The 24,197-nt window shown below is 41.1% G+C and overlaps 1 protein-coding gene across 25 annotated transcripts in view; it reads right to left on the bottom strand.

The window, feature by feature from the left end:
- Positions 1 to 23,830, bottom strand: part of ABI3BP (ABI family member 3 binding protein) — a 295,082-nt gene extending 271,252 nt beyond the window's left edge. For all 25 annotated transcript variants that reach the window (XM_054044959.1, XM_054045001.1, XM_054045113.1 and 22 more), the window contains exon 1: positions 23,678 to 23,830. In XM_054044959.1, coding sequence (XP_053900934.1) covers positions 23,678 to 23,756 — 79 coding nt within the window. In that variant the 5' untranslated portion in view covers positions 23,757 to 23,830. The remainder of the gene's footprint in view (positions 1 to 23,677) is intronic.
- Between the last annotated feature and the right edge of the window lie 367 nt (positions 23,831 to 24,197).

Below are 24,197 nucleotides of genomic sequence, written 5' to 3' on the forward strand. Positions count from 1 at the left end.
CAATCACCTTTTTCTCCCCACCTACCTCAGTTCATTTTCTATATGTTTCCAGGATTCTTGGGACAGCTTTCTTCCAGTGGATGAGATTCTCCTCAACTGAACTGGTGTAAATCTGAAGTTCATTGATTTCAATGAACATGCAGTGTAAGAAAGGAGAATGCCATCTGTTTTCTTGGTATGCACTCCTTCATTACACATTTCATTAAAACCTTAAATGCACTTACTCTTAGCCATTAAATTCTGGGTACCTGCCTTTCATTACTTCCTCTCCAGATTCCTCCCCAATGGCCTATACATCACTGAAAGTTGTCCTATTAAACTGCAGCTTCCTGTAGTTCTGGGCTCCTTAAAGGCAATGAGGGAGTGAAGGCTTGTGCATTCAGTTTGCAGTAATTCCACTTGCTATAAATCTGCATGAAGTCCTTATGAAAAGGAATTTGTTATGCATATACAGTCATCTCTCTCGCCCACTCTTGGGGTCACCAAAGCCATTTCTGAAGCAAAGTTTTCCCTCCTCCTGCCACTTTCATTTGCAAGTCTCTTTTTAAATACTTCCCTATTTAGCCTTACTGGACTTATCTGAAGGAGCATTGTAACGAACATTCACGTTTCATAGGCAGAGAAACTGAGGCAGAGAGATGAAGAGAACCAGGATTCAAATCGAGAAGTTTCTGGATTCCACTTTTGTGCTCTGACCACTAGACCTAGCTTCCATTCCACAACCACTCATTTTTTAACATAGCACAACAAGCAAAATCAAAAACAAGCAGGAAGGATTATTTGTTGGCAAAAAGCTACATCTGTGGCTTTGGTGAAAAGGACAAATGGGAATTATCAACTTGTGGAAAGCTCTTTGGACAGAATTCTGACGACAACTTGTCTCTGACTTGCAGGCATCAGATGAGACATATCTTACCAAATCATCTTTTTTGATTTCAAGGTATTTCACATAATTCTTTTTCCAGAGTAGGAAAATGTATCCATGATTACCCAAAATTTCCTTTCTTTGAGTGAGAAGATCCGCAGATTCATTTCAATGTGCACTTTAGCCCACTGGCAGCGGACAGGCAGAACCAGACCTGTCAGTCACTGACAGCAGGGAAATGCACTGCCCCCTGAAGTTCCCTCCAGATGAGACAACTTTCACAGCTAGATTAATTCAGTTTTAACTTTCCTAAGTCATAGATTCTGTTAAATACATTTTGAGGAAAAAGCACACAATTTTCCCTACCACAGAGCATGGGAAATTTCCCCAAGTTAAATAAACCAAAATCCCTGATTGTCAATTTCCACTTCTTTTCTGATCATCCATTTGTTTCCATGAATGGCCAGATTTGTGCACTCTATTACTTGAAGAAAGGAAATATTTATATATGTGCAGATAAATGTTCCTATTCATCACGCTAAGGTCCAGAGATTTGCTACAACAGGATTGTCACAGCAGTGTGCTTCCAAACATGGGAAGCAGGATCATCCTTTAAATATGAATATCCAAAACAAGGTATATTGTATCTCCTCCATCTTTCCTTGGGCACTAAGCATGGAGAACACTTTGGTCAAAAAGTTGTACTGACTGAAGTTTGGGTGACCGATATTTAGAAAGTGGTGATTTTATATACCGATGGCCATATGACTGCCAAGCAGATCTCGGACAGGAGACATGAGCTCTCTACCCTGAAACTGCCAGTACTCCTAAGGACTAGACTTTAACAGCAGGAACAATATTTCTTGAATTTATTTGGGAATGAATGTTATGACAGTTGTGAGGACTACCTGTCTGAATTAAAAGCACAATAGTCGATCTGAGCTGAGAAAACTCAACTTCAAGAACTCATCTGACTGGAATTAGTAGCCATTGGGAGTTCTACTTTAATGGATAGTAATAGTAAATAAGACAATACCTCCCGCAAGGGCTCAAAAGGGGCAGTGCTGTAAGCAGAATGAGGTTCTAAGGTCATGCTCTATAACTCTGTGGGAATCGAATAAGGGTTGCTGTGGCAGCTGGGAAATGACAGCTAGCTAATTGGGGCATGGCAATCTGCAGTGGGTGCTGGTGACAACAGTCTGATACTTTCCCAGTCTCTTGTATGTGACAGAAGATTCCCACACCTCTTCTACATTTTCCCAGGAAGCACAAGGAGGAATATAAAGCTTTGCATGGTGCCTTTCTGGGTCACTAAAGGAAGGTACTGGCTTGGGGGTAGAGGATGGGCTCCCCAGAAGCTCAATGTTTCTCCACTGCTTGGGTTCCACAGGGGCCAGATAAGTGTGTGTTTCTCCTGGAGGACTCAGCCTATGATATGAGTAGGGATCCCCTGGGGCAGAGCAGGGGCTGTTATAGAGGTGGCAGCGGTGGAAGAGCTACTTATCACACTCTCAGGCATTGGCAGTGTCATCCATGATTTGTGTGGAAGTGGAAGAGGAGGGGCAGATGGGGCTGAGTTCTGCAGTCAGAACTGTGGCTGCTGGTGCCACAGCACAGTCCTTGGGCTGTAGAGACTGAGTCAGGAGTAATCTGGCAGCTGGTGCACTGCTCTTCTGACTTTACTCCCCACATGGAGATAGGGGAGGGGGGCCTGCTTGCCCTAGAGTCAGTCTTTTTTAAAACATTTCTGGCTCCTTTCCTGCCAGGGAAGGGGGGAGGAGGGAGGACAGAAGGGCAATGCAATCCCACCCAGCCTGGGTTGCATCTTATCCAGTAGAGCTGGTCTCTCCAAACCTGCCGGGCTCCTTTCCAGCTGGGGGAAGGAGGCAAAGAAACCCTGCTAGCCTGAGCTGTGAGGGATGCTGCCCTCTGCCCACTGAGCCTACCATCAAGATACTTGTTGTGGGTGGGGAGAGCAGAAGACTTTGCCTCAGGCTTTTCTCAGCCTAGCTCATTCTCTGAAGCTTGCAGGTCACCAGCTGCTGCAAACATCTCAGAAGGGGAAGCAGAGCTGTGGGGACAATCTTCTCATCAGGTGCAAACAGTGCTAGGACACAGCTGGGGATTGTAGCCCCTTGATGAGTCTTCTCCTCCAGAGAATCAGTACAACTCTGCATTGGCCTGTAGATGCAACCATATGGTAGAAAGTGTTTTTCTTCAATACATCCACTATGCACTATTGCTCATAGTGGAGGAGTTACAATCCACATACTATTCATAAATCTGGATCTCCTAACTGCTCTCTGACATTTCAACATGCTGGACTCCCACAAAACCATTAGGATACTTCTATCAGATTAACTCGCATACAAAAGTTCTGGGAATCTCAGTATTCGATCTATTCAATAAATGTAGGCACTCCATGAAAATCTAATTGTGAAATGAGATAAACTGTAAAAAGCAAATATAATGGCCAAAAACATATCAGTAAAATTACTGTAACGTTTGGGGCCATTAGTTGAGAATGCTGTATTACTATTATGTTAATGTTTGGTTACCAGCGAAGAGCTAATGATGCCTCCTACACTAGTTTAAGAACACTCTGCATACAGCAGTGTGACAAAATGGCCAATGTTGTTATGGAGGGTCCTGCGCTTTTTTGGCATGGGGCTAAGATGCCACCCATTGCCCCTGCTCTTGGGGCACAGAGGGCTCCACTAGTGGCCTGGGAAGGTGGTAGAGGAGGGAAGTGGGGGAGGGTCTCGGTTTGCTCCTCACTCTGAGCACCAACCCCTCTCAACCCACAGGGGTTTCTTCCCTCTTGGGTAGGGTTACCCTCGGTCCTTGATGCTGGGAGAGGGAGTCTACCTGCCCTGTTGGGGCAGGATCTCCCTTCCTCCAGTTCTCTGGTCTCTCAAGTCTCAACAATATGCCTCTTAACTCCAGTCCTCTCTCCTTCCTCTCACACCCTGACTGCCTTAAGCAGGGGTTTTTATAAGGTTCCTGACAGGGCCTTAATTGACTACAGGTGCTCCAATTAACCTGTAGCAACCCTCCCTAGTCTACAGGGAACCATGCCTTAATTAGCATAGGGCTTATATATCTCCTCTAGACTACTCTCCCACTGCTCCCTGGCCCTCCTGTATCACAAGTAAGCACCTCTGAGAAATGTGAGAGTGCTCTTTAAAAATTATTAATACTGAGTCTTAGCCTGTCAGTGGCATGGTGTTTTCTGTAATAATCGTTTTGCTTAAATGCTTCTGAACAGGAGACCACTAGGATGCTCCAGGCAGGAAGTAAAAGATAATTTCTAACAGCTTCCACTTAGAGTTTGTTAAAATACAATGACAGTGCTAGCAGCCTTAAGGGCTTTCGCCCAGTTTCCTGGATAGCCCCTAACTGGTTTGAATAGGGCTGGAGAGAGAAAGTATGTCCAGGACCTGTCTACACTTGGGAAAGAACCCAGAAAGACAAAGAGGCGTAGTTGATATATGAACATAGACTCTCTTAAGGGGGGCAGTCAGAGAGAGCCAGACTTGGAGACATACTCTAACAAAGGAAGCCACCGAGGTGTCTTATGAAGCTAAGTCTGCCTGGATTGCAAATACAGGATGTCAGTATATTAGTAAAACAGACATATACAAGTTGTTTGTAATTTAAGATAATTTCTCACTAATGCTTTATTCCAAATGCTAAATAAAAATATTATTAACAAGGCTATTCCTCAGTCTCAGTAGTCAGATTCCCAAAGGGAGGTCCAAGCAGGTACCCAAACCAAGATGGGGTGATAAGCATTAGGAACCCACAGATTAGTGTACCCAAGTTCTGGTCTAAGAGTGGAACAATTGTGAAATTCTACCTTAAAACAGATAAAGGCAAGAGGCCTATCACAGAGACCAGAAGATGGACAAAAGGCACAGCTAGCCTTATAGCAGTTTCAATACCATATATTAATATTTCTTTTCCTTCATTCTTTATTACCTAAGTACATATGTAAGCAGAGAGGTTGGATCTTAATTCTGTACAAATTCCCCATGTCCTAGATATTAATGTCATAGGCACTTTAGAACTAATATAGATAAAATGAGATTAGACAAATATGATTATCCCTCATCTGATGTCATGATGATTTCTCTCCCTAACAATGAAACAACCATATATCAAACCACACTAAATATCTGAATTTTCCATGCTGACTCTCTTCATTACATCTGAAACACAATACAGGACTTTAAACAGTGCAAAGATTAATAGGTTTTGAAATATACCTGGCCCTGATGTTTGTAATATACTGTATTGTAGCTTTAGAATGGATTCTCTATTTTTAAATATCTGGCCATCTGATAAAGCAATTAAATCTCAGGAACATATGTAAAAGTGCTTAGGTCTTACTGTATATCACATGCTGGTTGAACTCAATAAGAACAGTTCCCGGAAAACAGTAATTAAATTTTACTTTGTTAATTATCAGTAATATTTCAATATTCCACAACTGAAATGCTACGATGCCCTAACTGAGGGTTGTAATCTAGTCCCTAAAATCTCTGGGGACCATCAGTAAACCTTTCAGCTGCGCATTCCACTCCAATTTAGAAAGTTATAAAACACTGGCAAAAATTAGCCCCAATATATGATCCCAGGATTCCCAGATGAACTTGAGGACTAATCACTTACAAAGACATATTTTCCTTTCCTCTTTGTTTGCTCAACATTTCCAACACAGCATCCATAATAAAGAGGTTTTGCTTAAGCTTTGACTCTCTAGCAAGTTGAACACGCTCACACGTGCATTATGCAAGTTGGATCCAGCTAAACCCTTTCAATGTTGGCTTCAACCGCATATGATTTTCACAGCTGGAAATATTTACCCCATCTTGCATCATTAGAGAAGATGAATCCCAGGACTCTTATGACTTGGCTCTTACAAAAGCAGCGGGTCTAAAACAATGACGCGTGACCCCGTTGTCCTTTTCTGTGCTGCTTTAAGCTCTCTCTGACCTTGCAGAACCCATACTACAATATCATAAGTTATAGTCCTAGGAAATGACTGAAGAAAGACTTGATAGACTTTAAAGAGCATTAGCCTCTGATTAAAGGACAAAAGAACGTATTGCTCATATCAGAATTCAGTTGATGATTTTAGAGGTGATGTCCGCTTCCAGATTTTGACAAGAATTTTAATTTCCTGCTCTATGGACACTTTGCAGCTATGATACTATAAGTATAGATGTAAAAAGAAATCCAAAACATGCAATGATGTACGTGGTTAAAAAGCAGTGTTATATGCATTATAGAAAAGAAATTTCCTAAAACAAATGAAACTACTTCCATTCTTATTTGATTTTGTATAACTTCTCTGATGTCTTTTTTTCTTCTTTCGTGACAAAATGTAAATGTTAAGATTTACTAACTTAAGTGTCCTTTTAATAAATCATACCAGATCCACTGAAGAGGACAATAACTCTGTGAACCAAGCATACTTTGAACAGTTTCATGTCTGCTGTTCTAGCCAGTCATAGGGCTAATTATGTATTTTCTTGTTTAATGCACACATACAATAGGTGCATCCCCTTAAATATAACATGGATTTACTGTACTATGTATGGATAACTTTTCTGTTGTGCATTTCACTTGTACTGTATAATTATTCAGAGTTGAATTTCTGGTACTGTGCAAAACATATGTCTGACTCCATGTAGAGTATTAATGGTATGTGAAAATTCATGCCTGTGTCATCACTCATTTTGTAATCCATGGATCGGTACACTAAATTAATTCCATGAATGTTGTTCCATAGTTTACAAGTACGTTATGTACATATCATTTTATGTTGATAAACTTGCAGCTCTCTTCTTCTACAATCTGAGATGTATTTTTTCTGTATAATTTTAATTATTTGACAATATGTCTGAAATGTTAAACTTCACACAAGTGAGCAAATGCAACAGATCATGGACAAACTTGGGACACAGGGAAACAAACTCACAATGTCCGAGCTCCCTTTCATTGAAAATCAGTGCAGCCAAATGCATTTTTTTTTTTTTTTTTTTTTTGAATATCAGGGTTGGAAGGGACCTCAGGAGGTCATCTAGTCCAACCCCCTGCTCAAAGCAGGACCAATCCCCAGCCAGATTTTTGACCCAGATGCCTAAATGACCCCCTCAGGGATTGAACTCATAACCCTGGGTTTAGCAGGCCAATGCTCAAACCACTGAGCTATCCCCCCCATTTACTTTTGGTCTAACTGAGCTTCCGTAATTTGTCTCCGCATTAATGCCATAAATACCCCCCAACACACATGCGCACACACAAACACCCCCATTCTCAATTAAGATTCTATCTACAGTATGCATCATCCACTATTGGCGGTTTTGTGAGCACTTCAGAGCTTCTGCAAAACGACAGTTGACAGTTCTGATTCCCAAGAGCTCATTGTGTAAGGCAAACAGTGTAGTTGCTTTTACCAGCCATTAACTGATCACATCACTACAATAATTTCTTAGAGAAAAATTGGGAAGAAACATTTATTAAAAAAACATACATTACAATACATTTACAGATAGAAAACTTGATTGTGGAATCATTACTGATACCAGAGTAGTTAATATTAAGGCAAATAAGCCCCCTGACTTCAATGGAACAACTAGTGTAAGAAAACCATTCACGTGAATAAGGGTTGCAAAACCTGGCCCAGATTAAGATATGTCCCCTGCCCAAAGAGTTTACAAAATGTAATGACCTGAACCCACAAACTCTTAGTCATGCTAATTATCAGGAATCTTCACATGAAAACAAAATAAAAATATTTTTGCATAATTTTTACCTCTATGATAATTTTTACCTCTATGATGGTCCAAATTTCTTGGAACTTTCTAAGTGGAATGGAAACAGCCCTCATGGTAACACTAACATAAGGCTATTCAAAGCTTTTGCTCTTGTGTGGGATTTCATTGAAGACTCAATCCTGTTCCACTGAAGTCAATGGCAAAATTAACTCTTTAGGACACCTTCTTTAAACTGCAAACTCAGCTGACCAATGGTGAAAGAGCCCTCTTCATCACTGGGACAATATTATCTCTGCTAGACTATCCAGACAATACCTCTGAACTACCATCACCCTCTCTTTCTTTTCTGGACTGAGCTTTTTGCCTGCTTGGCCTCTGTGATAGACATAGCAATTTCCTGGAAAAAAACTTACTGAATTAAGTTAAACCTCGTTAAAAGTTTAAGTATTTTAGAATTCATTGTATTAAAATGCAAATGTTTATGTATTATTGTGGATTTGTGTGTAACATTTCAGGGGCAGGGGAGACATGACTAATATAAAGCCTGGTAACTGCTATAAGCTTTAAAGGACTATTTGAAACAATGTGTCCAACAATTAATTTTTAAAATTAAGTTGGTTTCCCGTGGAGTCTCTAGGGGGAGATGTATGTAAATGAACCCCCCTGGTTATGCAGGAACACAGCCTTTTGAAACTTCACCCTAGGGAGGGAACCTTTGTCTGCTGATGACCTCTTATGTGAGGACAAGATCAGAGGCCCACACTGTATATATGAGTGCCTCTTAGATTCATGGGCATGCTTGTTCTGAGCTACCAGATGTTATGAACTTTTGAGCACAGGAAAAAACTTCCTTGGGAGGGTCTGGAGGACTGATCACCTGTAAGAGCCCTTGTGGGATTTTGGGGGCATGTGAAGGTGTAGGTTCTTATTAGCATGTGTGTAGGTTCCACAGCAATCTGTCCTGGGTCTGGTTCTACTCAATATTTCATAAACGATTTGATAATGGCACAGAGAGGACACTTATAAAGATTATGGACAATACCAACCTGGGAGGGGTAACAAGCGGTTTGGAGGACAGGATTAGAATTCAAAATGATCTTGACAAAATGAAGAAATGGTCTGAAATATATAGGAGAAATTCAGGAAGGACAAATGCAAAGTAGTACACTTACGAAGGAATAATCAATTGCACAAATGCAAAATGCAAAATGACTGCCTAGGAAGGAGTCCTGCGGGAAAGGATCTGGGGTGTCAGTGTATCACAGTCCAAATATGAGTCAACAATGTAAGACTATTGCAAAAGAAGCAAACACTGTTCTGGGATGTATTAGCAGGAGCGTTGTAAGCAAGACAAGAAATAACACTGGTCTACAATTTTTGAGAAGTCTTATGCTTCAGAGATAAAATGTGCTATTTATTATGTATTTTGATGTGCTGAATTCAAATATGACAAGGTCATTCAGTTCACCTTGTGGTATGAGGTGTGTTTCAGAGGAGGGGGGATGGAAGAAAATGTGGGTCCTGTGAAAATGATGGTTCAGGACCAGAAGTTTCATCCTCTTCCTCGTCTGACTCAAGTGAGAATGATTCTGGTGCATCAGGAACCGGCAGTCCTTCTCCGTAGGGTACTGGGCGTATAGCTGATGGAATGTTTGGATAATGCACAGTCCACTTTTTCTTCTTTGACGCATCTTTCCCAACTGGAGGCACCATGCAGAAGTAACAATTGCTGGTATGATCTGTTGGCTCTCTCCAAATCATTGGCACTGCAAAAGGCATAGATTTCCTTTTCCTGTTCAATCACTGGCCAAGATTTGTTGCACAAGTGTTGCAGCATATGTGTGGGGCCCACCTCTTGTCCTGATCTCCAATTTTGCAGCCAAAATAAAGGTGATAGGCTTTCTTAACCATAGTGGTTATACTGCGCTTTTGTGATGCAAAAGTCACTTCACCACAAACATAGCAGAAGTTATCTGCACTGTTCACACAAGCACGAGGCATCTCTGCTCACTTTGGCTAAACAGACATGTGTCCCTTTGCAAAATCAAACACTGACAAATAAGAGAGCACGACACTGTATGATTTCTAGAGCTGATATAGGGCAATTTGTTCAGCAGAGTGATGTAAGCTTCGTTATGATTGCATCATCCATGACTTCTAGGAATAACATGATGCAATTCATATAATGTATGACGCAATACCAGCTTCCGATTGCATCATTCATTGTTTTGCCTAAAAAGCAAGTACTGTCCAAACCCAGTCATAGATTTATTCATAGATCCAGTCAAAGACGTATTTTAGTCATTTCTGGTTTAAATTGAGATCCCTTCTCTTTATAACTCACTTATCCTCCGCCATTCCCAAGTCAAGGTCATATATACTGACCCAATAGCATGTCTTGAAAACTAGAGCCAATCAACAATTTTAAGCATCATTTTCGTTCTCAGTGACCCAGAATTAGTAAAGTTTGACTACATTTATTTCAGAAGCATTTTGGCTGTAGAGCAGTGTAATTGCTCCACTCTAATCAGCACTGATTAGGCCTAACTTGAGTACTGTGTCCAGTTCTGGGCACCACACTACAGGAAGGATGTGCACAAAGTGGAGAAAGTCCAGAGGAGAGCATCAAAAATGTTTAAATAACTAGAAAAATTACATAGGAGGGAAGATTGAAAAAAAAATTGGTTTATTTAGTCTGGAAAAGATAAAATTGATGGGGTGGGAACAAGATAACACTATTCAAGAACAGAAAAGGCTGTTATAAAAAGGAGGGTGATAAATTGTTCTCCTTATCCACTGAAGACAGGACAAGACATAATAAGCTTAAATAGCAGCAAGGGAGATTTAGTTTAGACAGAGAAAAATTCCTAACTGTAAGAATAGATAAACACTGGAATAAATTACTTGGGGAAGCTGTGGAATCTCTGTCATGGGAGGTTTTTAAGAACAGGTTAGACAAACACCTGTCAAGAATGGTCTCTAGATAATACTTAGTCCTGGCTGAGTGCAGTGGACTGGACTAGATGACTTAGAAGTGTAGGACTGCAAGGGACTTTGATATGATTGTTCTAGTACCTTTTCTCTGTAATGCTTTCACCTTCAGAACAGTTGTGTTTGCTTAGAAAAAGCTTTGTCATAACTTCTACCTAAGGGCAACTAAGCTGCTTATAGCCTCTGAGGAGACGGCAAAGCAGGCTTGCTTAGGCAGTCTAACTTGCTGGGGAACTCCCAGCGTAGGCAGGGAACTGTACAGCCTTGAAAAATCCCAGTCAGGAGAAATGAAGATTCCTGGATCTTTACTCAAGAGAGGTGATGGCTGAGGAGCCTGGAGCCTAGAGTGGACCAAGGAGAGGGTGTGGGGGGGAGGGGAGAATACACGTGCAGCTGCCCTGAACTATGACAGCCTCATTTATGGTGAGCCTTAACCAGACATTTACTAAAGGAGCTCTGCTACATTGTCTAGGTCAGACAAGACAGAGAAAAGCTGTAACCTGTATACTTAAGATACCACAACCCATTCTTCCTCACTAGCCCCCCAATTATACATGTATGTTGGGGTGTATATTGTACGTATATGTTCTGATACCAAAAAAAAAAAAAAAAAAGAGAACCCATTACTAATCTGTTCAATGACTGTTTTTCTTTGAGATGCGTTGCACATGTCCATTCCACTCTTGGCGTCTGTGCTCCCAGCACACATCTGTTGGAAACTTTTCCCCTGTACTTGTTGGGAGGCTCTAATGCCCTTTGCTGGGTCATGCCACTGTATGCAGGTATAAAGGGCAGAGCAGCCCCTAGCCCCTCTCAGTTTTCTCTTGCGAAAATTCTAATACGGAGGGGCAGGAGGACATGTCATGGAATGGGCATGTGCAACATATTGAAGAAAAACTGAACAGGTTGCTAACCATTTTTTCTTCTTTGAGTGATAGCACATGTGCATTCTGTGATGGGTTCCCAGCAGATGCACCTGGAACTGGGGTACCACTGAGCCCTCTGACCCACCAGTGCTGGGCTCCCCCTCATACTGTGCTGCTGTGACAAGCTGCAGACCCACTCCCGGTCCTACACTTCCTCCAGCATTCACACAGGTAAGGACACACCCAGCTGTAGTTACATGCAGGCTCTCTGACCAGCCACTGCATAAAACAACAATAGAGAAGCTACAGCCAAGATAACCACCAGTTCCCCAGGCATGCACCCGTCCTCTGGAGTATAAACCCAAAATTATACCATCTTGCATAAGCTCATAGAGTTAGCCCCTCCCTCAGTGTGGAGAGGAAATGCAACAGCCTCTCTGAGCTAAGATTTCCAAGCACTTCACTCCAGCTCACTGGTTTAGATTAAAACATAAAATACATTTATTAACTACAAGAGAGAGATTTTAAGTGGTTATAAGTGATAGCAAACAGATCAAAGGAGATTACCTAGTAAATAAACAAAAACACAAACTAAGCTTAACGTACTTGAGAGATTGTTAATTCAAATCCTACCTCTCATCTTGACTGATGATACAAGTGGGTTGCAGATTCTTAAGGCACAAGTTACACTTGCTTTGCAGCTTGGAATCCCCAGATTTTCATATGCAGGCTAAAGCCTGGGTCCAGCACTTCCCTTCCAGGAGTCTTCTTGTGTGGGGAGTGAAGAACAACAGATGATGTCACTCCCTGCCTTATAGAGCTTTAGCATATGGCGGGAACCCTTTGTCCCAAACTCAATTGTGGAAAAACACTGGCATCCCAAGATGGAGTCCAGAGTCATGTGGCCTGGTCACATGCCCTTGCATACCTTGCTGAGTCATAGCAGCCGTTACTTACAGGCTTCTGGAATGTTCACAGGAAGGTAAAGTTCTTTTAGGGTCAATTGTCTTTTCTGATGGGCCATCAGCACTGTCTGGCTTCTTCATTGTTGTACCAGAAAGGCTAGTGCCTTTGCCAGAAGCTGGGAATGGGTGCCAGAGGATGGATCACTTGATTACCTGTTCTGTTCATTCCCTGTGGGGCATCTGGCATTGGCCACTGTCAAAAGACAGGATACTGGGCTAGACTGACCTTTGGTCTGACCCAGTATGGCTGTTCTTAGGAGTCTCTTCCACAGGTTGTTCCTCTGGTTCTAGGACCTCTTCTTTATGCTTGGTACTGGGCCCAGTACCACATACTGGAAACAGAGCAGCTCCCCCCTCCTATCTACATGAGGGCACTGAGCAGGCACAGTGAGGGGAAGATCTGGAAGCTGGAAGGAAACACCTTGGGTTCCAGAAAGGCCATTTATATGGGGCTAGACCCCAGAGACCTGGCCACATTTCCATGGCAGCTCCCATTGTGGGGTCATGATAGTAGGCGGGACAGAAGATCTACAGGGGGACCAGCAGGTTCTGCTTCAGGTTTGTGAGACACAAGATCACGCCTCCAAATCTGACTATGAAGATTCCCCTTCCTCTGACCATGGAGGGGCTGATCCAGTCAGTGCCAGGTATTGGAGCCAACCAACGGATCGCCACCATCATCGCTGACTTCCCCACACTACTGACAGCAGACTGCTTGGGAAGCAGGCAACTGTGGTATCGTAGGATGTACTACTGGAGCTGGTGCCAGACAGGGCAATGGTACTGAGGGATCAGGTTCCTTCTCTGAACACTGGCACTGAGAGGCAGGGCAAATTCTTTGCTGCTGCAAACTCCTCTGGGGTAGTTGGCACTAAGATTGTATCTTGTTGCAGTGCCAATTAAGTTGATGGTGCCACTTCTGGCACTAGGCTCGATGGTGCCCATTTTGGTGCCAGAGCCAACTGAAGCACTAACTTGGAAGAGGAGGGCTTAGATTTCAGATGCACTCGACTCAACTCCTTCTCTCCCCTCTTACCAGACTTGGAAGATGGAGATCTTCCCGTGGCCAGAACCTATGTAGATATCTTACATTGCTTCCTCAGCACCGGCGAGTGAGACTGGTGCCAGGACTCGGATAATGCTGGAGGCATGCTTCTCATTGAAGCTTCAGCATGCAACACCAAGTCAAACCAGGATGGCTCTGATGGTGACCTGTGTGCCACCTCCATTGGCTTGAATTCCCAGCAAATCTGGCATTGGTCCTTTACGTGTGCTTCGTCCAGGCACTTCGGACAACTACTGTGTGGGTCACTTACCGACCTAGGCCTTGAGCAAGAAGCACCCAGCGTGATGTCTTGGTGCCAGCAGCAGAACCCCAAAACAGGGAAAAAACAACAAATTCAAAAAGCTTTTTTAAAAAACACAACTAAAATTTAAAACTATAATAGTGATACTAACTACTAGACTAAGTATATCATATACAAAGCTGAGAGAAAACTGTTCTGGTAATGAACAGGAATTTCAACAACCATCATGAGCAATAAGAAGGAACTGAGATGAGTTAGGGGTTCTATCCTTTATACCTGAATGCAGTGGCGAGCGGCACCAGAGGGTCCTTGACTGGGAAAAAGTTTCCAACAGCCATGCACTGGGCACACAGACACCAAGAGTGGAATGTACATGTGCAATCACTCAAAGAAGAACTAAACTGATTAATAAAAAGCAAAGATTTGATGTCAAATATTTTTCTGCATGTTCACCTCTTGTTTATTTGTACACTATCTTAATTTATCCCGTTTTCATGTTTAGACTTGAACTGCAGCAAGGAGTGAATCAATCCTGCCAGAACACATTCAATTGCTTCAAGTGAGAATAACTTCCTGGAAGTTTTGATTACTTATTTGTATTTTTGAACTAACCACAATTTTCTGTTATCCAAACAATTTCCATACTTAATATCACAGACGAGAAAATCTGTATGAACAATAAATACGATACGCTGGCAAGTACTGGACAAAAGAGAAAGGATTTTTCCCTAAGCAAGTTCAAAAACAACAACAAAAATGCTGTATTTCCCCAGATCCACTCTCAAACCTCTACACTTGGAGTAGTTCCCAAAGTATGAATTGTGTGAACTCAAACAGAGCATGCTCTTTTAAATTGTTGCCATTTATAGACCCACAAGGCAATAACTGCTGAACTGGGGTGGTGATGGGAGAAAGTTACAACTTCTTGCTGTTTTTTCTGAAGCATGTTTTCCTTGAATAGGTTTAGGGATATTGCAGAAACCTGAAAATACATAAAGTACACAAATATATCTAGGCATACAGTTCCGTGCCATTTTATGAATATATATTTCATAACATATGATGAATTACCACTTTTAATTTGAAGGCCAGAAGAGGGGGTTTGGGAATGATTTCTTTCAGGATGTGGTCCCCATCAAGTATAAGTTGTAATTGTTTAATGGTACCCCACACATCACTAGTTGTCACCTATCATTAAACAATTACAACCCATACTCGATGAGGAGCGCATCTTGATAGAAATCTTTCCTGAACGTCCTCTTCTGGCCTTCAAACCACCCCCCAACCTTTCCAAGCTCATCATCAGTGGCATGCTCCTAACATACCAGGGCACACCAACACAAAGTGGCACCAGGCCCTGCCAGAATAACAGATGCAAAACCTGTAGATATACCTTCACTGCTATGATGATCAACACCCCCCACAATTCATCTTTCAAGATCCATGGGACCTTCACATGCCTTTCACAACATGTGGTATACCTTATTCAGTGCACTAAATGCCCTAACAACAACTATGTGAGTGAAACCAGACAATCACTCCGCTCACACAGAAAACTGATAAAAGACAAAAACACCATATCACCTGCAGGTGAACACTTTTCACAGAACAATCTATCTAGATCTGACCTCTTGGTCCTCATCCTCAAAGCAAACCTGCACAAAACCTTCAAAAGGTGAGCCTGGGAACTTAAATTAATAACTTTGCTAAACACTAAAAATCATGGTCTGAAACACTCGATTTATGGCTCACCACAACACTTTATAACACACTAATCACCCCCAGCTTTGGGAGTTTTTCCCTCCAGTCCCCATTTCCTTCCCCCATGACTGGAGAGGTGGTAATGGGCCACTTCATCTTGAATAGTCTCTTGAAATATGTGTTAACTACTTATGCCAAATAAGCTGTTTCACTTTGTATTTGATGACATTCTGAGTACATTTCCCAGACCTGAAGAAGAGCTCTGTAAGCTGGAAAGCCTGTCTCTGTTACCAACAGAATTTGGTCCAAAAAAGGTATTACCTCACCCACCTTGCCTCTCTAATATCCTGGAACAAACATGGATATAACAGGGCACACAGATTTTAATTATAGAATTCAATGAACACAGTAGTATTCCAAACCAATAATTACACTGGAACAGCATCCCTCCATTGTGGTGTTCCTTGGACACAGCAGCACCTTAGCTGGGGGTTTTTGCTTGTGGAATTACCTGTGTATAGACCTGCTGTTTTGACATCTTTGTTCAAGGTAAACAGCACTTGTGCACATATTATAAGTACAAGTAGACTAGGGAAATATCCTCCTGTTCTTCTTTTTGGAGCCTCTGTGTCACTTATTTCCCTTCCAAAAAAGCTAAGTTATAGTAAGGCCTTATAAAATGCTTCAGCTCAGCAAAAAGGCAACAATATTTAACAAACTAGAAGCCAGGTCTTGGTTTTAAGATATTGCTATTACATTGTGGTGCGGGGAGAGGAGTAGGAAGGTGTAGGGTCAGTGAGGAGCCATGCTTCTGTAGGAAGCAGAGGCGTTCTGACTAGGCCAGAATCCTCTATGGGCAGGAGCTCCACCTCCCTCTATACAATAGGGCTGACCAGACAACAAGTGTGAAAAATCGGGATAGGTAGTGGTGGGGTAATAGGCTTCTATACAAGAAAAAGCCTCAAATATCGGGACTGTCCCTATAAAATCAGGACATCTGGTCACCCTACTATACAAGTACAGCCAATACTCCCTTCCACTCTTGGGCAGACATGCTGTTTTTTCTGGAAGGAAAACCCCTTTTAGTAAAAATAGTACACCTCCAACAGCTTCAGCCAGGCACAGTGCCTCAACTTCTCACTGGTATTTTACCCAGAGCCTGGGAAGGGCATAGGTGAAGGCTACTTGGATGCTCTCTGTCTACTATATGCATCTCTGCTGGGCCAGACACAATCTAGCCCTAGATGTTTGCAAATCTTTATCATTCATCTAATGTGGTGGGTCAGGGCAAGTGAATGGTCCTTTAATTCTTTGTGACCAAAATTAAAATAGTGACAGCTCATCAGCTGTGAAAATATGTTTGATGATTCAAACTCTGCACATCATAAAACCATCCCACATTTCTGCCTGAGTAACTATGTTGCTCAGTTGGAATGGCACAGGGCTGATTTAGCATAAGTACTGCCAGTCAGGTTTTGTGTGTTTTAGGACATCTGTGCAGGGAAAGCTGGTCCAGCCCCTGGTCACATAAAGCTTGAATCATGTCTCTGCTCTTAGTCATTTTCATCAACACTATATTCACAACAATGTAAAACAAACATATTTCACTAAGCACACACTGTAATATGTACACTGTAAAGATGTGATTTCAATTTCTATACTGTACAAAGCCCCAAAGTAAATATATTTTAGAGACACAAAAAAGATAGGTGGCTAAAGATTGAAGAATAATGTACAGACAGAGCTATTTATTGCGAATTTGAAAATTAAACAAGACAGATAAAATCTCAAGGTTATGCAATACTAAGATTATTTTAGAGGTATTTAATTACTATGCTACTGATCCAGAAATTTGAACTGTATGGGCAGATCTTTAATGGATCCACCCACGTGCATCAGATTGCAGGATTATAGCCAATGTTATAGTAAAAATGGGATTTTGGAATACCAGATTACCCTTGACCTGGGAATCCTGGTGTTCAATACTGGGTTTTTTAGGCTGTGATTTTAGGCCATACTTGACTAGCTGATGAAGTTTGTTTTGGCAAAATAAGGTGTAAAACTGCCTGAGTTGTTGGGGCAGAGAGGGTTCTTTAAAGACAATACAGCAGGCAGTGAATTTGATTTGACACATTTGTTGACTGAAAATTCCTAGCAATTTGGTTATACTTTCTTTGGAATAAAGGATCTTACGGGGATTTCTTAAAGAACCATAGTGCCATTTCTGTAGCATTAACATAGGGGAATTATTACACACAAGTTTATTTTCCATAACATTTTTCCTTGCAGCTATTAAAAAAAAAAAAGTTAAGTGACCTAGTCTGAATTGCCTCTCCTTTATTACAATGGGTGTTAAAGCTTAAAGAATCTGTCTATTTTTAAAAGCAGTCTCTTGAAAGTACTTCTGTAAAATATGGAAAATTTACCTGTAACCTACTTGGTAATTTCCTCTTTTTGGGGAGAGGAAGTGCGACTTTGATATGGCATTTTCATTATTTGTTCAAATAAATAGTATTCAGGAGGATATTTTTTTCTCCTTCATTATAGTTTCTGGCCTTTTATCCTGTAGCTATCAAAGAAATGTTGGGGGCCCCACAAATGTTTTAGGACTAACATTTGGCTATTCTGTTTTGACAGCCATAGAACACACCATAATAAATCTCCATTGTTCTAATTGTTTGACACAAAAACATAAACACATGCTAAGGTTTAACCTGTGGTTAGGAACAAGTATTACAAAACGTAACACAGCCAACAAATTTAGAATGGGGAAAACTAACCTCATGCTCTTTTAAAAAGCGGAATGTAAGAAGTTGGGAAGAGTACTGTAAATACAGTGATCACTCTCCAAAAGCTGCCTTGTAAAAATAAATAAGGTTACTTCAGTATGTGCACTATTCCCTAAGAATACTCTCTTTTCTTACAACAGCAAATATCTCCAACACTGCAAATACTGAGGTTATCTAAGGTGACTGCCATGTTTTTAAGGGTGACATCTGCAAACCCTCTTCCATTGCAGTACCGCTATACTTTTTCTATCAGCTCCCTCTGCTGACAGTAACATGCATAGAAAATTATTGAACCAGGTGTCTTCGACAAGCCTGTCAACCTACTGCATAAGTCTATATCTTACCCAGGAGCGCCGCCAGCTTTTCTGCCGCCCTAGGTGGCGGAAGGTCCCGCCCTGAAATGCCACCCCCCACATAGGCGGCGGAAGGTCCCGCCGCCGAAATACTGCCGCGGTCGCCGCCCCCCAAATTGTAGCGCCCTAGGCGACCGCCTAGGTCGCCTAATGGGTTGTGCCGGCCCTGATCGTACCCTGTTCCTGTGTAGGTGGCACTAGCAAGGAGGGTGAAACAGGCTGTTTTGTGCCTTCCCTGCAAAGTAAGGACAGGCCAAAATTGTCAGAAGTGATTACCATTCAAGCACCAAGAATGCAGGTATATACCCTGCAGTCAGAAACTCAGTAACCCAAAGCAAAATTTGTGCTGCTCTGGTTTAATGCAACCATAAGGTCATTTTAGTTTATAAAACTGAGTAACTTCAGATTCATTTCAGCTCCAATAAAAGAAAACATAGGAGGATACATGGAAACAGCTAGAGAAAGTGAGATTATAGGAAAGAGTAGAAGAAGAAAGAATAAGTATGATGGCCATCTGATGCCAGGTTTGTGTTTACTGTCTGGTTACAGTCATCTGGGAAAGTAAAAGGATAAAGAAAAGCTGACCTGAATTTCCCCAACTATGGGGTTCCAGCTTCTAACCAGACTGCCTTCCACTGCACTCTGCAGACAACATCTTGGCAGTGTCTGTTAAACACAGCGTCCGTGGTGCTCAAGAGAATTGATTTCTACGCACATCTGTGCTGTCCACAGAAAGTCCATCCAGAAAACTAAAACAATAAAATGCTTTTTACCAACACTATGGGCCTGCTGCAAAGCCCATTAACTTCAAAAGCATTTGGATCATGTCCTAAGAGAATAGGAGCCAGAGAAATATGGTTTACAAGGAGATACAATCTTGTGGATTGTGCCCTGAAACTTTGTCTCATGTTCTTAACTTGTTTAGTCCTGATGTATTAGAATAGATTTTTCATTTTGCTCAGATTCACTCTGCTCTGTTTATTAAACTATTCTTCAGTGCCATGTCTTCTTTTGCACTCTGTCACTATCTATAGAAGAGAGACTGTTTCTGTTATATACAGCCACATAAGTTGTACGCTTTCCTTAATTTAAGGAAAATTCAGGTAGCCCTCCCTCATGTGAAGCCATTTCTCTTTTCTCATCTATTTATCTGTATTTCCCCAAACCACACCCCCACACCCATTAGGTCAGATATGATGGTGTTGCACAGAAGTGTAACAGTGGTGGGAAGTCTCCACATCAGAATATTTGTGTGAGGGGGGAAATGTGAGATCATAGAGAATTTCTGAACTTGGCTTAACTGTACAGAAGAAAAAAATATGTTTCAATTCAAATTGCTCACCAAGATAGATCAGTAAATCAGGGAAAGCTTGACAATAAAGCGATCTGTAAGGTTATATAAGATGTGGTTAAACTTCTCAGTGAGTACCAGGAGGTTAATGCCTTCAAAACCCTTTGAAGATGAAAAGAGCTGCAGAATATAAGTGCTAAGTATTGATTATATTATTTTATTCACAGTTCTCTATATTTGGCAGAATACACCTCTTCCTATTATTGAAAATCTTAAATTTTCATTAAAAATTAAATATCAGAGGGGTAGCCGTGTTAGTCTGGATCTGTAAAAAGCGACAAAGAAAGTGGGTATTCACCCACGGAAGCTTATGCTCCAATACTTCTGTTAGTCTATAAGGTGCCACAGGACTCTGTCGCTTATTAAAAATTAAGATTCAAGCTCTTATGATTGTGATGAAAACCTTCCAAACATGGACTACATGTAATTGATGTGGTGAGCTCTTCCTGACTCAACAGCCAGCCTAATTTAAAGCTGTGACCTATGCTATCCATCTGAATGGGATGTTAATTTTGAATTTCAATACAGGAGGGACAGCTATGAACCACAGTGCCTTCACAGCAAAACACAAAATCCCCTTAGACTTAGCCTTCCTACAGTACTAGAGCCTGTCAAACCTTAGTGTATTATGATATGGTCTTTAACCACATATTATTTGGACAAGAATGTGGTGAAGCGTTCCAAGAGAAAAGATGTTTTCTTCTATTCAAGGCACTGGACTGAGAACCAGGAAGTTGGGTTCTATTTCTAGCTTTTACAGAAATAATCATGTGGAACTTCTCAGTTACCCACTCTGTCACAGAGCTCTTACATGATGTTCGATAAGACTGTACTATAATACAGTGGTTCTCAACTAGTTGTACATGTACCCCTGAAGGCACTCAGAGGTCTTCCAGGTGGTACATTAACTCTTCTAGATATTTGCCTAGTTTTTACAACAGGTTACATAAAAAGCACTAGCAAAGTCAGTACAAATTCAAATTTCATACAATGACTTGTTTATACTGCTCTATATACTAGACACTGAAATGTAAGTACAATATTTATATTCCAATTGATTTATTTTATAATTATATGGTAAAAATGAGAACGTATGCAATTTGTCAGTAATAGCGTGTTGTGCCTTTTTTTTTTTTTGTATTTTTATGTCTGATGTGTTGTAAGCAAATAGTTTTTAAGTGAGGTGAAACTTGGGGTACACAAGACAAATCAGACTCCTGAAATGAGTACAGTAGTCTGGAAAGGTTAAGAGCCACTGTTATAGTGCATGTGCACACAGGGGCAGAATTAATGTGGCAACCTTATCTCATCATTTTAGTCAAACCTGCCTGTAGGGTGGCAGCACATAAGTATCCTGGAAGAGAGAGCCATGTGTATTCCAGCCTCATGAAAGGCATATTTGAATATGACAGTCTTTCCAAAGAAAGGCTCTCCAAATCACTGACATCCAAAGCGTTTATTGGCTGTCTTCCCTACAGCTGCAAAATTGTATTTCATCCTTGGACCATTGAAAGGAAATCCCATTGCATGAGGCCAGGGATCAGTACATTTCACCTCCTGGAGCGGGGACTCAAGAACTGGGATTCCACAGCAGCAGCAAGAATTAAAAGTTTTATACTGTGACTATCACAGGCTACCCCACTACAAGAAAACGAATTTGCCTGGAGCCTCTCTCAGGTAATACAAAACAGACCCTACCGTACTCTATACAGTAGGAATGGGTCCGGAGCGCTGTGTGCGACTGAGACTGAACATTAAAAAAAGTTTACATTTGTACTCCATGGAGTGATTTTACAAGACAGAGTGGACCACCCTAATGAGACAGAACTCCCCCAAACCTCTGTTACTTTAGAAGTGCTTAAAATCTAATCATCATACTGCTCATTTATGGAAATGTACACAGTTCTAGTCAAACAGGAATGCACTAATAAAGACATCTTTGAGTATTCTTAGATAAACAACCCAGGAACCAATGTACAGTGTGTCCAACCCAATAAAAATAATCATCTGAAAGGATATCTGCCAGGGTCAGAAACTGTTTGTTTATACATTTGCAAAGGGAGAGCCCTTTCAAAAGTCAATTAAACAACATGAACCTGGCATTTCCACCTGCTGCTTTAGTGCAAATGACAAGTGGAACTGTTTTTTGCTTTATTACATTAGCAAAGCAAGAATGTGTCCAGAGATCATCTCTTGGGATTGCAGCATGAAAAGTGAAGCTCTAAGTGTTGCCAGAACTTTACTGTTAAACATACTCATGGTTATCATCCCATCAAAGTGAGCAGAAAGTTAAATAATACTATCCACATAATGTGGGCACTGGAAAATCTCCATCCTCCGAAAGCAGACAGTACATATGTAAGTATTGTATAATCTTGGCATACTAATACCCTATGTCTGCGGATAGTAATTACTTTTTATTATTGTAAGGACACAAAAGTTCTAGTGTAAACTTAGCCAGAAGGGGCGGATTTTGTGTGCGCGTGCACACGTGTGTGTGTGTGTGTGTATGTGTGTGTGTGCGCGCGTGCAGGAACTAAGGGCTTAAAAGTCTATTTGAACTGAGCTGTATTTTTGTATCAGTAATGAGAGAACACAGTCTGTGTGTTGCTTCACTATTATCACAATTCCAGTGGTCTTGGGGAATCCAAAAAGCAAGACATTATCAGAGGGAACATCTAGACAGAAAACTCCTGAGATGTTTTTATCTTGGGATGCGAGTTGCATCTTCCTCTCCTCCCAGCACCCCTTTATTCCCCCACCTAAGCTATGTCATACTCTAGGGTGTCGTCAAGGACGCTGCTTTGCGGCATAACATGGCTCTAAGCAACTAAATAATAAAAAAAAGTTACAGCTTCTCCTGTAAACTTTGCTGACTGCAGCAGTCTGCAGATATAAAATGCATCTACAAAGCAGAGACAGGACTTATATAGGCATTTCTACAAAGTGGTTGGCAGTACATGCAGCAATGTGCTACAAAATACTTCATAATCTAGATTTAGAAATATGGTTTTAATTTTACACTACATCTGTTGTTCTTGCAGCAATAGAATACTCACAAAATGCCAATGTTACACAGATCAAATTAACAAGGAAAAGGGGAGGGTCTCTTCCAATTTTGCAAAACTACTTCCAAAATCCAGCAGAGGGATATATATATATATAAACAAATATTCACATGACATGGGTTTTTTTCATTTGGAGTGCAGAGTTTTGAAATGCAGTCTCTTAATAAATCCCATTTTTCTCTTGAAAGAATACATACAGACTTCCAGAGGTGAATTGCAATACTAATAAGGATGGATATAACTGAAAAGCATAGAACTTTTGTTCCAAAACAGGACTGAAATCCCCTGCCAACAACTTGGGGTGCACTCAACCCCATTTCCTTGAAGATTTTACTGCCATAAACTTACACAATATTGTCTAAACCATCATAAAAGCACTAGAATTAATTTTCTTTGTTGCATGGCAATTCTTACTGGATTCACAAGCTACAATGGATATGTTTAGGTCTTTGCTTCAGTTAAGTTTAAGAGTTTTAAACAACGATTTCTTGTACCTGGATTTTTCCCTGCAGGCTGCCTTTCTCTTACATTTCTTTTTCAGATAGTCTTTAATCCTTCCTTACATACTGAAAGCAAATTTGTATTGCAAAAACACAGACATTTTCCAAAAAACACAAAGTTGTCATAGCTACTTGCCTCTTGGCAATTTCTGAACATTTCCCAGGTTTAGTGCAATACGTCCACAGAAAAGTAGAAAGACCAATCTTGATATCATGGTTACAAACCCAAACTCGCACAGTGAATGATGCTGATGGGTATCACAGAACAAGGTACTGCAGCTGCACTTAAGTGAACTGTTCTCTCAGTGGCAAAGGCAGCAAACTTTGACAGCAGCTTAGTTTACAGTGGGAGGAGAGAGAATGACATCATACCCTCCCACTGGAAAAGTAAGGAAAATTAGCTTTAAAATGATATTGTCAGACTCCCGATTGCAATAGACTTCTGGTTTTTGTTATAGGGTCTTTCAGTCTCTCAGGCTTACAACCTTTGATCGTTTACACTTCATACAAAGAAATCACAGAGATGTCAAAATTCCATTAAAGCTGCCCTGGAAAACCAGACAGAGAGACATTCTTTGTCCAAAGAAGGTGAACTGCAAATGTAAAATAAAATTTTTTACATTACCCAGAATATTATTTTACCTTATTGATCTCAA

This window comes from Malaclemys terrapin, chromosome 1 (genome assembly GCF_027887155.1).
Source record: "Malaclemys terrapin pileata isolate rMalTer1 chromosome 1, rMalTer1.hap1, whole genome shotgun sequence".
Classification (NCBI taxonomy): Eukaryota; Metazoa; Chordata; order Testudines; family Emydidae; genus Malaclemys; species Malaclemys terrapin.